Source organism: Pelmatolapia mariae, linkage group LG16_19 (genome assembly GCF_036321145.2).
Source record: "Pelmatolapia mariae isolate MD_Pm_ZW linkage group LG16_19, Pm_UMD_F_2, whole genome shotgun sequence".
Classification (NCBI taxonomy): Eukaryota; Metazoa; Chordata; class Actinopteri; order Cichliformes; family Cichlidae; genus Pelmatolapia; species Pelmatolapia mariae.
In genome coordinates, this window is record NC_086241.1 from 43,642,409 (window position 1) to 43,656,681 (window position 14,273).

General features: G+C 38.4%; 1 protein-coding gene across 1 annotated transcript; it reads right to left on the reverse strand.

The window, feature by feature from the left end:
* Positions 1-2,360: 2,360 nt before the first annotated feature.
* On the reverse strand, positions 2,361-14,267 carry gphb5 (glycoprotein hormone subunit beta 5). The gene is made up of 3 exons (XM_063497669.1): positions 14,247-14,267; positions 4,956-5,105; positions 2,361-2,552 (listed from the first exon to the last, which is right to left on the reverse strand). The coding sequence occupies exons 1-3, from the start codon at positions 14,265-14,267 to the stop codon at positions 2,361-2,363; spliced, it is 363 nt and encodes a 120-aa protein (XP_063353739.1).
* Between the last annotated feature and the right edge of the window lie 6 nt (positions 14,268-14,273).

Here is a 14,273-nt window from a genome sequence, read left to right on the forward strand (position 1 = left end):
AAAATTGTACTGAGGTACAGTACAGTATACAACAAAAAAAAAACAACAACAAATTTATCTGCCATTAATGGAAAAGAATTCTGTCATGTTTACCATTTTAAAAGGTCTTCCTCTGATGTTCCCTCACAGCTATATAGTCCTCCCACCAAGAGATGCTGCAGGCCCCCCACCACCTCCTGCCTGCCAGAGTAGGAAGTGCTAATGTCAGAAATGATTAGGACAGCGGGAGTCGTTACAGTGACTCTCCTGCCAGGGCTGTTGAAGATAACAGAGGTCTCAGGAGAGTCAGCAGCACAGACAGCTACCCTCTCTAGTGTCTCCTTTTAACCTCTTCATTTAATGTACACCCTTAAAAGCCTCTTCAGCACTCACTCAAACTGCTTTTGTTTATAGATTTTCTTCATTTTATGAATGGCACTATAGAGCTCTGCAGTGGGCTCGTAGAAAGCATTTCTCAGAGCGACAGGCTGCAAAGAATTTTGTATGTATTACATAATATTTGCCATTATCTGCTGTACATTGCACACCTATCCCAGCTGTGATAAGACGAGAGCAGAGCACACCCTGTCACAGTCTGTCACAGGGCTAGCATGTTGGGAAATAAGCTATTATTATTATTATTATTATTATTGTAGTAGTAGTATAGTAATTGCAAGAGCTTTAACAATTTGATTTTAAGGCTGTAAAAAGCGACAAAAATCAATCATGGTCAAGGATTTTCAGCGACGCTGACCTCAGCTAAGAAAGGCCATTTGTTAGTTTTTCTTGGTTTCTGTTAAGGTTAGTAATATGTGTAAGAAAAGACCAGTGCAGCTTCTAACAACTGAGCACAATCAATAGAAAGCAAAGATTATCTTTGCACTAAGTGACACAGTGTCAGTTACAATAACTGTGGCTGAAGGTCACAGGTTTTATTCTTCTAACAAGACTCCTCAGTCTCAGTCTCCTGACTAACAGAAAGAGTGTAATATATATTAATGCAGTAATGAATATAAAATTAAATATAAAATTTTAATGATAATGAATATTTTAAATAACTAACCTTTGTAATAAGCCACTTCACTTTTTGAGGGTCTGTTTGGGCAAAGGTGACCCCACCACCACCCCCATCATTTAAAAAAAATGGCTGGAACATTGTGTGATTCTAAAAAGAACCACATGAAGGTTTCATCATTACATCTTCCCTGTGCAACATTATTAAAACATCTATGTACTCAGAGGATAACACTGAAAATCAATGCTGAGTAGCTGATTCTTGCCCTTGAAGCAGCACTACATCTGAAGTGGAACACCCAGAAACATGGTTTCTAGCATCAGTTTCTAAGTAAGAATACATTTTCTTAAAAAACAACAGAATTCTTTCAATTTCAACATTATTTTCAGCAAGTTTTTGTATTTTTATATACATCTTACACTAGTTTAGCATTTTTGAACATGCTTAGTGTTTTCATTCTTTATGAAAACCGTGTTTGTTTGTAAAGTTTTTGTGAGACAGACCAAAGAATGTTATATTGAAGTCTCTTATGAGGACGAGAATTTAAAACTGTTTCTAAAATTATAAAATTGGTTTATTTGCTTTTTATAAAAGTTTAATATTTTTATTTTATTATTTTTTTTACACAACTCTCTGCCCTGGTGGTAATGTCTGTATCAAAAGCCAGATTTGCAGCAATTTAAGCATAAACATGAAGTTCTACAATCCGAACAAACCCAAATGACAAGAAACAGAGGGGGAAAGAAAACATGCTTTTATTGTGGAAAGAGTGATGGTCCTGCACTCCAAAACACATGTGAGCACTCAGAGACTATTAATACACCCAGTTCTCATGGAAAAGCAAATGAATAAGAACACTTAGTAAGCCCTTACCTCTCCAGCAGACCCTTGGGCTAAAAGCTCAGGTTGATTAAAAGCTAATAAGTGATCACTTCATTATTCATCCATTAAAGACAGATTTTTAAAAAAAAACACCCATTTAATTATGTCAATTACACATTGTAAGGTTTACAGTAATTGCTTTGCTCCTAAGAAAAAATGCCAAGTGAAGTTGGTAACATATTTCAGTAGTGATATATCTCAGGTTTTTTTTTTTTAGATATGTAGTAGCCAAACTAAGAGCATTCTATTTTATATAATAAAAAAATAGAGATTATAAGTCAGCAAAATGTATGCAGTGAATCTATCTGCTACTATCTGTAATACTCAACAGATTCAGTTCAAGTCTATATTTGGTGTAAGAATAAACTGAGTCAGGAGAAAAGCAAACAACATTTCCTGGCGTAGTGACACGTTCCAGTTAAAGCAGTATTGTGTGTAATTATTACCAAAAGTGTACATAAACAAATTTCTGCCTGTTCAGACTTCACACAGAAGTTATGCATTCAGTAGTGCTGGTCAGACAGACTCCACAGTCACATCTTAAGGCCACAGGGTAGGTGTATGTTGGATCTACATTGGGCTGACAGTTTGGTAGTTTCACAGTCTCCAGCCGAGTCTCATTGTAAGTACAAACCCGCTGATAGGACTCAATGAAGGGAGGCTCCAGGATTGGCTTCTGAAAAAAATAAAAATAAATTTATTTTGTTTTAAATTTATTTATCACTTTGTTGTAATACTGTCAGGGTTCACTGTATGGCAGGCAGGGTTGGAGCCAAATGCTCAAAAAAAAGCAGCTTTATTGCTGAGAAACATAACACAAGGCGAAATAATGAAGAGAGAAACCTAACTTGGAGACACACAAGGAAGAAGAGACTCAGACAATATATATACACAATCTAATTAGGGAGATTGAAAACGCCAGGGTACACAGCTGAATGAAATCAGAGTAACGAGACAAGGGGGCGCAAAACTAAACGCAACACACACGAGATGAGGGACTTTCAAAATAAAACAGGAATTAACAAAGACTCAGACAAGGACCGAGACGTGAAGATGACACACTGACAGAAAAAAAATAACTGACTGGGGAGACAAAAGGGAAACATAAAACATGATAACTAAAGATTATCTAACTTAATGAGGAACACAGACTTGAAGCAAAGAGAAACTAACATAATTAATCCAGAAACCATGAATCAGAAGTATAGATAGTTAAACTCAGAGGCAGTAGGAACAGACTCTATATACAGGCAGACACACACTGTGCACACTGTGATTATGGTATTTAACCACTTGTAAAGTGTCCTTGTGTGTCTTGATAGGTATGTATAAAAGTGTATTATCATTATCATATGCATACTATATATACACACTCACAAAAATACTGGTATATGGCAGCACCCATGTATTCATGTAGGCTTTTCTGTTCTCATTCTCAACTGGATAACAAATAATGTGTTTCCAACTGTCAAGGTTGTTACCCTCCCTCTTCCTTCCTTGTGACTAACATATCTGAGTGTTTTGTATGCTAATTAGTGCATGCAAGCCCATGTTCCTGATTAGTGACTGCATATGTTCCACATCCTGCCTTTCATCCTCATTGCTGGTTTTTGGTCCTGCATTCCACTATGACTGATTGGACCAGTGGCCCAATCCCCTCCTTCAATTAACATGCAGACTTAATCAATGCACCTGTTTTTAAAGGGAAGCCAAACTATCACTGAGTGCTGCTGTGATTTACTGATGTGTCTCATTCTGGTGAAGGTTATGTGTGGCTTTGTACTTTGTTTTTGCAATAAGTGTAACTTAAAGTCTTTGTGTGCCTCATACAAATGCAGTCTAGTTCTTTTTGCTCCATACCTGTGTTGTTGTTGTATTTTAAGATGTTGACAACATCTATGAATAAGGAGGCTGGGTTTTCTTTACAGTTATGTCCTACTTTATCATTTCATATTAATGATAATTCTTTCAGCTTGCCAAAGAAAGCTGCTCCAGTTAGCTTCTATATTCCAAGCTGTGTTTGATGGGACATTTGTGACACATCATCACATTACATTAAACACCTTCAGTGTTCCTCGAATACTTTATAAAATGACAAAAGTTTATCTTGATTCTATTTTCCAAAGAATGCACAAATTAATGCAAATCTTTTGCAACTGTTTACAGTTCCGTGACCTGCACGTCACAGATTTAACCCCTGACCTCCTGGTGTCTGTCCTCAGACTCTCCCTAAAGCAATACATCAGCTCCCTCTGCTGTGCCCTGACCTCCCTGTGGGGGAGAACAGAGAAAAAGATGAGGCTCTTCCCTGAGGCGATCCAAAGAGTAGAACAACACAAAGCTCGGCTACGCTGCAGTAATAAAGCAGAGAGAATCATGAGCTTTCTAATGCCTCCCGTCACTGAATGCAATGTTCCAGATGAAACTTGAGATTTCACAGCGTCTTTTTTTCATAATAGTATATGGTGACTTGTGAAATCCAATTGTGTCACTTATGCTCTTGAGGCATTGTGGAGGAAACCTCTGCTGTCACTTCAATCTCTGGATTCCACGCTGCTTCCCATTCCTGCAGAATGTTAACTCAATTTTAGCACTCCAAAAGTCTTCTGTCTTTATTCATTCTTATGCAAGAGTTTCACTTCAGACAGCCACTCATTACTATGTGACAATAATTAGATCTTGGTAGGGTAATGCAAACACTGCATGTATTTTTTCCCCTGGACATCTAACACAGATATATCTACCTCACCATCTCATCCTCTATGTGTCTGTGTAGCAGCTCAATCCCTGCTTGCACTTGCAGCTGACCTTGGGAGAAAGCAAAAACAAATTTTCTCCAGGGGGGGATCACCCATCTCTCCATCTCTGTATCTACAGTATTCACTTCATCTGTCTCTGCCTCTCTCTGTGTTTAACTGCCTAAACCATGTTGTTCATCTTTTGTTTCTTGAAATCTATGCTGATAATTTAATTTTGAGTAAAGTTGTGAGTTATATCACCTCGTACTATAATCATATTCTTTCAATCCCCCTTATCCTCCCTGTGTGTCTGTGCCTGGTACAGTGGCCCTTCTCCTCACCTCCCAGGTCTCACAGCGCCCCCAGCAGGCATCAGTGGTGATGTGCAGACTCCCACAGCCGGGCTTCCTGGCCAGAAAGGTGAACTCCCGGACTGCGCAGCCAATGAAACGCCGCAGGTTGATGGTTGACACACAGCTGATGTTGTCGGACTGTAGAGAGATCCCGAGCAAAAAGCAACACAGAACCACAGCAGGCTTCCTGAGGAAGAGAAGGATTTGTGGACGTAAAGAAGGAGGAGTGATTTAAAGAAGGCTTTAAATAGGATTTGTGAGGGCATACTTGATGAAAGCGAGGAGGCTGACTCCCGAAATGCATGAACACATTTCTTTAGAGTGAGAGCATTCTGGCCTCTGCATATCGATGTGAAGCTGTCCCACTGCACTTTTTTTTGGTTCCAGTTATTTGTAAGCTTGTAATAAAATCAATTAAAATGGAAATGGAATCATAGGTGTTTACTATAAATCTTAAGTACAGTTTGTTGACCACCTTATCCAATGTTGTTTTTACATGACCTTAAATGTATTTCCTATCTTGATAATAATATTCAGAATAACCATTCCATTCCTCTGTACCTCAACCAGGACACATTCAGGAGACTCAAAGAGCAAATAAAAGCAGGAAAAGGGCTCTACATCGTGTCTCTGCTGACATTCCGCCTCTAAAATGTAATAAAACCCTGAACTTTCCAGTCAAGTCATTTTCTTTAGCACTTGACTTTAAATGAGTTTATTCTCAGTGTGCTTTAGCTGAGATGATACCTCTTTAGTTATCACTTTGTAGTATTGGGTTTTTTTTATGCAAATGTTTTAGGAATGAAGCCCATAATAGCTGTATTGTAGAGTGTGTCATTCATCACCTGAACACACAGCTAAGGACAGTGTCAGGCAACGGTCAGGTCTCTGTTTTTTATTAAATCACCTGCATTCCTCTATAATAGAAGTATGGTCCAGTACTGGTCAAGAAATTATTGGAGTTTTAATCCTTAAAAATATAATTTTTCAATTTTGATAATTTTGTAATTCCTCTCATTTGATACATTGTCTGCCAAAAGCACGCAACATGTTAAAAACTACAGAGTTAGACAAATTAAGTTATTTGTTATTTATTATTTTCTGGACTTGTCACCAATAAACTGTTAAATTGCAAATCTGTAAATCTCTGACATTCCTGGTTATCGTTCAGGACTAAAACAAAAAGGTCCTGCTATTTTGACTGAACACAGTTAAGAGCTAAAATCCTGGAAGTTAAACCTCAGAAAATAATCCTGCATGCACTCACCACTGTGGCTGTCTCCTTTGAAGGGTCATCTCAGCTGTAAATTGCAGTTGCAGTCTGGTTTCAAGCAGACGTTGAAGCATCTGTTTTAGGTTTTTGCTGTTTAATGAGCAGCCACTCTTACTTTTTAATACTCGGATGTGAAATGATTTTTTGGCTGGACTGAATGAATAACATGAACCACAGTACTTGTCACTGATGGTTCCTTTGACCTGAACCATCTGCTAATGGATCTGGCAGTACAAGCCGAGGCTTTATATCGGCCCCTCGTCCTGCCAACCAGCAGCTGAAAACCTCACCTCAGTCTGCCTCTTCTCCTCCTGACTCTGTAAATCCCCCAAAGGCCCTTCTACCTGTCACTGCCCATCGAATTCAGCCACCAGCTTGTTCCCACTCCATTAGCTTGATTAGGAAGGCGTCTGCCCTTTTGTTCATAGTCGTTCACACGGAAAAGGGGAACAAAACTCAAATGCAGTTCCTACCTGTGTCTACACTTACTCATTCAGGCTCAATTAGCTGGCTCCAGGTACAGACCCTGCTCCTGTTCTCACATGCCGACTGCAATTATTTCACCCATAAGCTCCTCCACAGCTATCCGCCTTACCCTGCTACTGTCTCATTCTCATTTTTTTGTGTCATGTGTTTTGTTTTTTGGGGGGGTTTTTGTCCGTTTTTGTTGCTAGTGACACTCATCACACCACTCTAGAGAGCAACTTGGCCAAGTCTACAGGCTCTACCACACGGTTCACTCAATTATGACGGAAAGAATACGTCAGCCCTCCCAGGAGTCAGTGACAGGAGGAGGAGAAGAAAGATGTGGAGACATGTAGAAGGGGATGAATTGCCTCATCAAGAAATTACCATCGCCGGGTACTCCTACGAGCGGCATGTGAAGCCATTGGCGCAGAACTGAAGTAGTTCAGGAAATGAATCTGTAGAAGTCGACTTGAAAGTTAAGGCCAAGCAATTAAAGCTAGATTAGAGAGAATATTGTGGAAGATGAGTCAGGGACAGGTTCACAGACATTCTGTTCTCCTTGCTGTCATGAAGAATTAGCCTTACTGAACAATGTGCAGGATGTAGAATAACAGGATGCATGTAATTGGATAACTTTGGTGGAGGTTAATTGTAATTCAGTACAAAGGGAGTAAAGCCTAGATTTCCACAATCCAGCTTTTATGTAATTATTTTATACTGAACGTTTCCAGCTTCATTTTCTTGTCATTTAATTACAAGGATGCTCATCTTCTTTATTAACCCGTCCTGACTAAAATAACTGGGAAATAAGCAGAAACCAAATCAAATTCAAAGGCTAGTGTCTTATATAAGGGTGAGTGCAGAGAGACTGAAGCCAGCATGCATGTGAGTGTTTGTGCAAGTGAGAAAAGAAGCTTCTGTAAGTGCAAACATGTAAAAACCCAATGAGATATTATTACAGCCAGTAGTTGAGCCCACGTATGTTGTTCTGCAGCTTTTGATAGTGTCACAGCTATTATTATTATTATGGCAGCATTATTAGGATTTCTTGCCAATGTTTGAATTCAACGGTGTTTAATTGTGAAATTTACATGAAAATAAAAATATAATTGCTTTTTGTAAAAATGAGCAGAATAGATAAATGAGTAATCCTAAATAAAAAGTAAAATCCTAGGTCTGGCATATCACTCAGCTTTGCTTCTGTTTGTGATATCCAATGATTGTGTAAGTTTCTAAAAGAAAGATAATATCTTTATTAACATTTTCTGTCCAGTTTACTCAGGACTTTTGTTATCTTGAGGAATCTCCTATCTCCAGGAATGACCTAAAGATAATAAGTGGCAGTAGTGCTAAATATCTGAAGCAACAAACAGATCAACAGACTATCATGGGGAGTTATTTAAGTATGTTGTTTATTTCCATGGATTGTTTGGTTATGTAGGTAAAATGAAGGGTAATAAAAGCAGCCCATCCATGTCCTTAATGCTTTCCCAGTAATCAATACTCAAATCCATGCAATCAATCAATCAATGTAAACATCTAAATTGATGAATCTGCTGGAGCTTTTTTGAAATACATTGCCACATGTTACTAGATTGTTTTTTAAATGCTGACTTTACTAAAAAGTATGAAATCCTGTGGGTTTGGCTGTAGACGTCAGCAGCCCTGACAGGAATAAGATGATGTTGTGCTGACCTCTGGTGCTCACATATAATATTAATATTTTTCAACGATTTGAATGCAAATCATTCACTGAGTTATGCCATTTTACAGTGATATACTAGCTGATAAAATGTGATTTTCCTCATGCAGTGGTTTGGCAGATGAATCCTTTGAAATTATTTTCTCATTGTATGATTAGCTGAAACTAAATGAAAATATTGTATCCATAAAAACTATGACTTGATTGGGGAAAGATGTTGGTATTGCAGTACATCTGTTAAAATATCCAGTTCAATCTTTTGCAAATGTCAGATGAGTGGACCTTAGCTGTATTTCTAGACCGGTGTTTCATAAGGTTGTTGAAGCAGTCCACAAAACAAAAGACTAACTCAGTCTAGCATAACAGCAAACACATGAGAACAGATTAACAGCCACTGAGACAAAGGACTGAGAGGAAGACTGCTCTATGTATACACAGAAGGGCAATAACAGGAAGTGGGCACAGCTGGGGAAAACAAGAAGCAAGTGCAGACAATCAAGACAATGAGACAGGAGTGGAAGTAAAATTAAACACAAGACAGTTAAGACAAGTGACCGCCAAAATAAAACAGGGTGTGAGAAACGCAGATACATTAATAAACCTAGGGGAGGATTAGACAGGAAACAGAGAGGAAACAAATTAAGCAATAAAACTAAGAAAAGACTCGAAAAGACTCATAACATAAAGATCAGTAAACAAAACTGTAATACCAAATGAAGAACTTAACTTCTAAGGTGTGTATATTTACCATAAAAAAAGCACTGCATGAGGAAAATCACATTTTATCAGCTAGTAGATCACGAAGAGATCACGCAATATCACCATATCCCGGTACATCAGTGGAAAATGTGGTGTTTCTTACTCACTGAGCTGAATCTATGTGAAAAAGTGAACAGCCAAATGTTCCTTTAAATAAAAAGAATGTTTCATTTTCATGTGTATTTCCATAAATTTTATTAAATAATTACTGGATCTGTGATGTATAATAGAAACTTATCACATCATTACCATACCATTAGTCTCCTATAGTGCTATGTAGCTCGTATTTTGCTAGGTTTATGTAACTTCTAGCTCAAATATGTTCCTTCTTTCATTTACACTGTATGGTCATGCATGGCTACACCTCAGAAAGGACCTGTCAGTTTTGCATGCGCATGAGCATATATGTGCATGTTGAAGCTGGACCTTTAACCCAGGTGACAGCCATCAGAGCCAAACTGGAGGGAGGTGGGTGAGCTGAACCCTGGCTGGTTTCTATTTTTAGTGCCCCACAGAGTTTCCTACTTAGCCCCGGCATGGCTCTGACTTCTCGGGTGACAGTCCAGTGGAGCGCTGCAAACTTCCAGATCTGTCAAACAGTGCTTCAGGTTTCATTTCCACATACTACAACAGAACCAGATCTGCTCTCCCACATTGCAGTTCAATAGTCCCTGGACCTTCATCTTTACCCCAAAACACAACTTTTTACTGTATGTAAGTACAACCAACTTTTAACATTTTTTCTGTAAATCTCTATGAAATTTTGAAGAACAGGCAGTACGTGCAGCTGTAAAAAATGTGTTGACTACTGACTGCAGTTTAGGTGGTGAAGTTTACATAACGCAGCTGTAATTGACCCTGAGTATAATTAGTAATGGTATTGCTGTCACCCGATGCAATTCCTAAGTGTGTGTGAGGAGAGTGCCTTCTCATTATATTCTTCTTAAACCTGCAGACCCATGGCTTCTTATCTGCCTTATTAAAAAGTCCTCTAGTCTTCCTCAAGGACTCATTATACGTCTCGACTGATCTGATCTCAGTTCAGCTGTACACACATGTTCCTTGCTGCTATTTTTGGGACCCAACAGCTTCATAACAGTGACACTATCTCACATTCCTGCAGTGAGAGCCAGCTCACTTAGTAGCACTTATAGACAACAGTGATAGGACAAGTTAATGTACAGTGGTTGGGATTTTTTTTCTTACATTCACATATATACATCTATATATCTTACATATATAGATGTATATATGTAAGCAGTTCTGAACTGTAGCCTGTCTAGTAACAATTCAATGCATCAGTTTAGTAAGAATAACAAATTCCTGTTGCTAACTGAAGTTATCCTACGTTTAAGTGACTGATGTAAACTGAATATGTATCAGCCCAGGACTGTTATGAGTTACAGTTTATATGTCATTTAAAGGCCTTATCACCCACAAGGCTTTTTCTTCTTACAGTTAGCAGATGTGACTTTTCTCAATAGTTTGACTTGAAGGATTCTTTCAGACACAGTGTCTCTCTCAGTCATCACTTTAACTGAGCCACCTCTTCTTTGTACCTCATGTTTATCTGTCTATGAGTGAAAAATTTCCTGTTACCAAAGATCACTATAAGATTTGTATTTATACCAAGAATCACGCTATAAATTTGGACTGTTTGTTCTGTATTTAAGATATAAATCCAGAGATATTGCTTTTGGTTAGGATGCTTTTACAACAATGTCGTCATATGAATTCACATTTCCTTTCTGCTAAAACATGTGAGCAGCTCTAACTCAGCCCACTTGCAGGTGGTAGGATAATTGAAGTTGAGCTGAGAATCATTTTGTTAAGCACCCTGGATTAAAAATCCCTACAGTGGTATGTAGGGTAGTATAACATTTAGTTTTGTTTCTGTAAAAAATATGCAACCCTATTTCCTTCACTAACTTGAGCTATTTAGAAGAATAATTATGTGATACCATTTTTCTGCCCTAGCAGAACATTAATAAATAACAGGAGTTTTATGTTTTCCCTGTTAGCTTGTTAGAGTTCAGTGTCTTTGTTTTCCATTTGGTAGTGGAGTCATAGATAATGATACTCGATAGAAATCTTCTATCTAAGAGAAACTACCTTACTAACCTCACTCAATCAAGACCTCAGTGTAGTATGAACCTTGTGATACTGTGCATATGCCATGCGTGTCAAAATATATTGCACTGTAGGTCCGCCTTCAAGATATTTGCCCCATATTGGCATCAGTGGTGTGTTCTTAGTCGAATGAAAGCATAGATTACCTCTCCCCTTTTCTAACATCTGATCACCCAGGGTGTGTCTGTGAAAGCTCTGTGTGACAGGTTCAGCAACACTGTCGCTGTTGATTTGTTCCTTGGGCTCTCACAAAGAGCACAAAGACCAGCTGGAAATCATTTAAAGAAATGCAGTGAGAGTAGGGTGTTGTTTCAGAGAGAGTCACGGCATTGATACTGAGATAAAAGTGAGTGGCAGGGAGAGTTCCCTTTAGAGTCAAATCTCTAGTGAGGGAATGTGGAAGATGTGGTTTTCCCAGGTGTTTGTTTGCAATTACTGTACAAACTGGATATCACTGATTTGTCTGTGGTTCATGTCAGTTTAGTTCCGTTCCAGCTTGTTGTGGTTAGTCAGAGCAGTACTGTCAGACTGACACAGAAGTAGGATCCTGGAGCCAGAGGCAGGTATTAGCCTTGCACACAGAAATGATTTTGTTTTGGTATCTTTATAGATTTTAATTTAGTTTCATTTAATTTATGCTAACTGAAGTCAGGTTTAACAGCTTCTTGTTTCTTGAATGGTAATTTTGTTTAGTCTTACCATAACCAGTCCTTAGCTCATGGTTCAACTCTCACATCCAAGATATTTTCAGTTGGCATAAAGCTGTGGAAGCTGAAGGCTAACATTCTCTAGCATATATTGTCAATGACTAATCCATTATCCCTCAGCTTTAAAAATGAATATGAATACCTTGTAAATATATGGGGAATGTGTGCAGGGGTGACATGAAATCTGAACAAATACGTACAGATTTTTTGAAAGATTTTGGTAAATATGGTCAATTTTTTACTGTTTGAAAGTCTGGACACAGCGTGAAAACAGAGCAGAAGAAAGGCTTTCAGTGTAACACAGGCTTGTACAAACTCCACTGACAAAATGATTCAGTGGTTTAGGTTATTTAATGTGTTACTTTCATCTGCACCACAGTCAAGAATACTTTTTGTTGCATTTTTAGTGCTTCCTTTGAGGTTGAAGACAGCCTCTTCTCTCAGTCCTGAATAGGGCACAGTTATCTGTAAGACAAAGTGCTCATTTTGCTCATTCATCAAATGAAGGATATTTTGCATGCTTTATCCTGCACTAAAACTATGTGTAGGATTTTATTTTTATTTTTTAATTTACTGATTGATACATGTTGGATTCTCTAGCACAACATATACACTTACTACTGAAACTTACTGCTTGTGTTTTTCTTGGGTAAAGCTTTTATTTAAGGTTGCACTTGTAAGTCTGACACGAATAAACTGGACTGTTAAATCACTTTTGCTGTGGCGCTCTGGGGAGACTTAATACCTCTCTACTACTTCATGCCCTTCAATTTTCTCACAGACGGCCGCTTTAACTAATTATGCGATTATTAATCTGGATAAATACATGCAACAAGCATGTAACGCCAGTGCTTTGGCTTCGTGATGTGACCCCTCCCTGTGCTTTTTCCACAGCACTGTGTAATGTGTTTTGCTGCCCTTTGTCTCATTGCTACAATTAGAGCTGAGCAGTGGGACTTGTGACTCTCTGATAATGTGCCTTTGCCCGCTATAGGCTTACCTCTTTACTCAGTAATGACAGCAAGTAAAATTCACTTTGTGATGCAACTTTAATGGACGGTGTGATTTGATTGCTTAACTATGAGTCATGCATGAGTGTAGCACTCTATTGTTGTTGCCCTGAAATCTCAATAGACATGTTAACAAGCTCATACATTTTGTATTTATTAGATCCAGACAGTGAAAAACACACAGCAGTAAAAGCTGTATTCCTTTCTTTTAAATTATGCCTGTGTAAGAATCCCCTGACATTTTCCCATTAGTTACTATCTCTTGTAATCTCTTGCAGTAAATATTTGTATATATTTTATATACCGCTCTCTCTCTCTGTCTCTCACCTCCCTTGATCTATCGTTTTGCAGCTGACACGAAGCCTTGGGATAGCTCAAATGCTGTGCTATAGCAGTCCACATATGCACACATACTTGGCAGGGTAGCATTATCAGAGCATGGTTCTGTGGGGTCACATTAACAATGGATGTTAGTGGTTCAGTGTGTTTTTAGAAACCGCACATGCTGCTTACTTCTTATTGCTTGTGCAGCTGCGAGTAACCTTGGGCAAATATTTGTTTAATGCTAGCTTATCAAATGATTTAATTTGATGTTATTATTAGTTATGGTGCTTTAAATAGTTTGCTGGTATTTTGCACTTGTCAGAATGTCAAGTAACCAGTAAGGAGTCTTCTCATGCACTGACATCACAACAGCTTGTCAAGAGTATAAAAATACTTTCTTTGCTTTTTTTGTTTTTATTTACTTTATCTGCACCAATCTTCTCCAGTTACTAAGGATTCACCTACCTACTGCCAACACACTTTATAGCACTGGTAGTGTCATATTTGCAAATAGCCCTTTTAATAGAATTTGTCAGAGCTAATGTGTTCCTGTGTACAACCAGAGTCTTTATTGACTTGATTAGTTTTTTTTAGAAATTAACCATAAGTTTGACTTCTTCTGGCTTATTAAGGATTCATATTTGTTTGGCCATTAACGATTCTGGGAGGAAAACACGAGTGGTGCTTGCCACATAGGAAGCAGCATACAAGAAATATTGCCAAGTGGCTCCAATGTTTGACGTTGCCACTTTGAGTGAAATCACATTCTTCTGGCAGCACTTGCAGGTCACAATACGTGAGCTGCTTGTATTTGATCTGATCTGGCTCTGACACATCTGACATTTGCTCTGACATATTGGTGAGTGCTGGCACTATTTCACACTGTTGTATTTTAGTCTCGCTCACCTGTCCGTTCTCCTGGACCATCACGTC

Excerpts from the sequence above, each read along its gene's own strand:
- gphb5 (XM_063497669.1), bottom strand. The coding sequence starts at position 14,267 with ATGGTCCAGGAGAACGGACAG. Across the intron at positions 5,106-14,246 it reads TGGTCCAGGAGAACGGACAG|TCCGACAACATCAGCTGTGT; the intron begins GTGAGCGAGACT and ends ATCTCTCTACAG. Across the intron at positions 2,553-4,955 it reads GGCGCTGTGAGACCTGGGAG|AAGCCAATCCTGGAGCCTCC; the intron begins GTGAGGAGAAGG and ends TATTTTTTTCAG.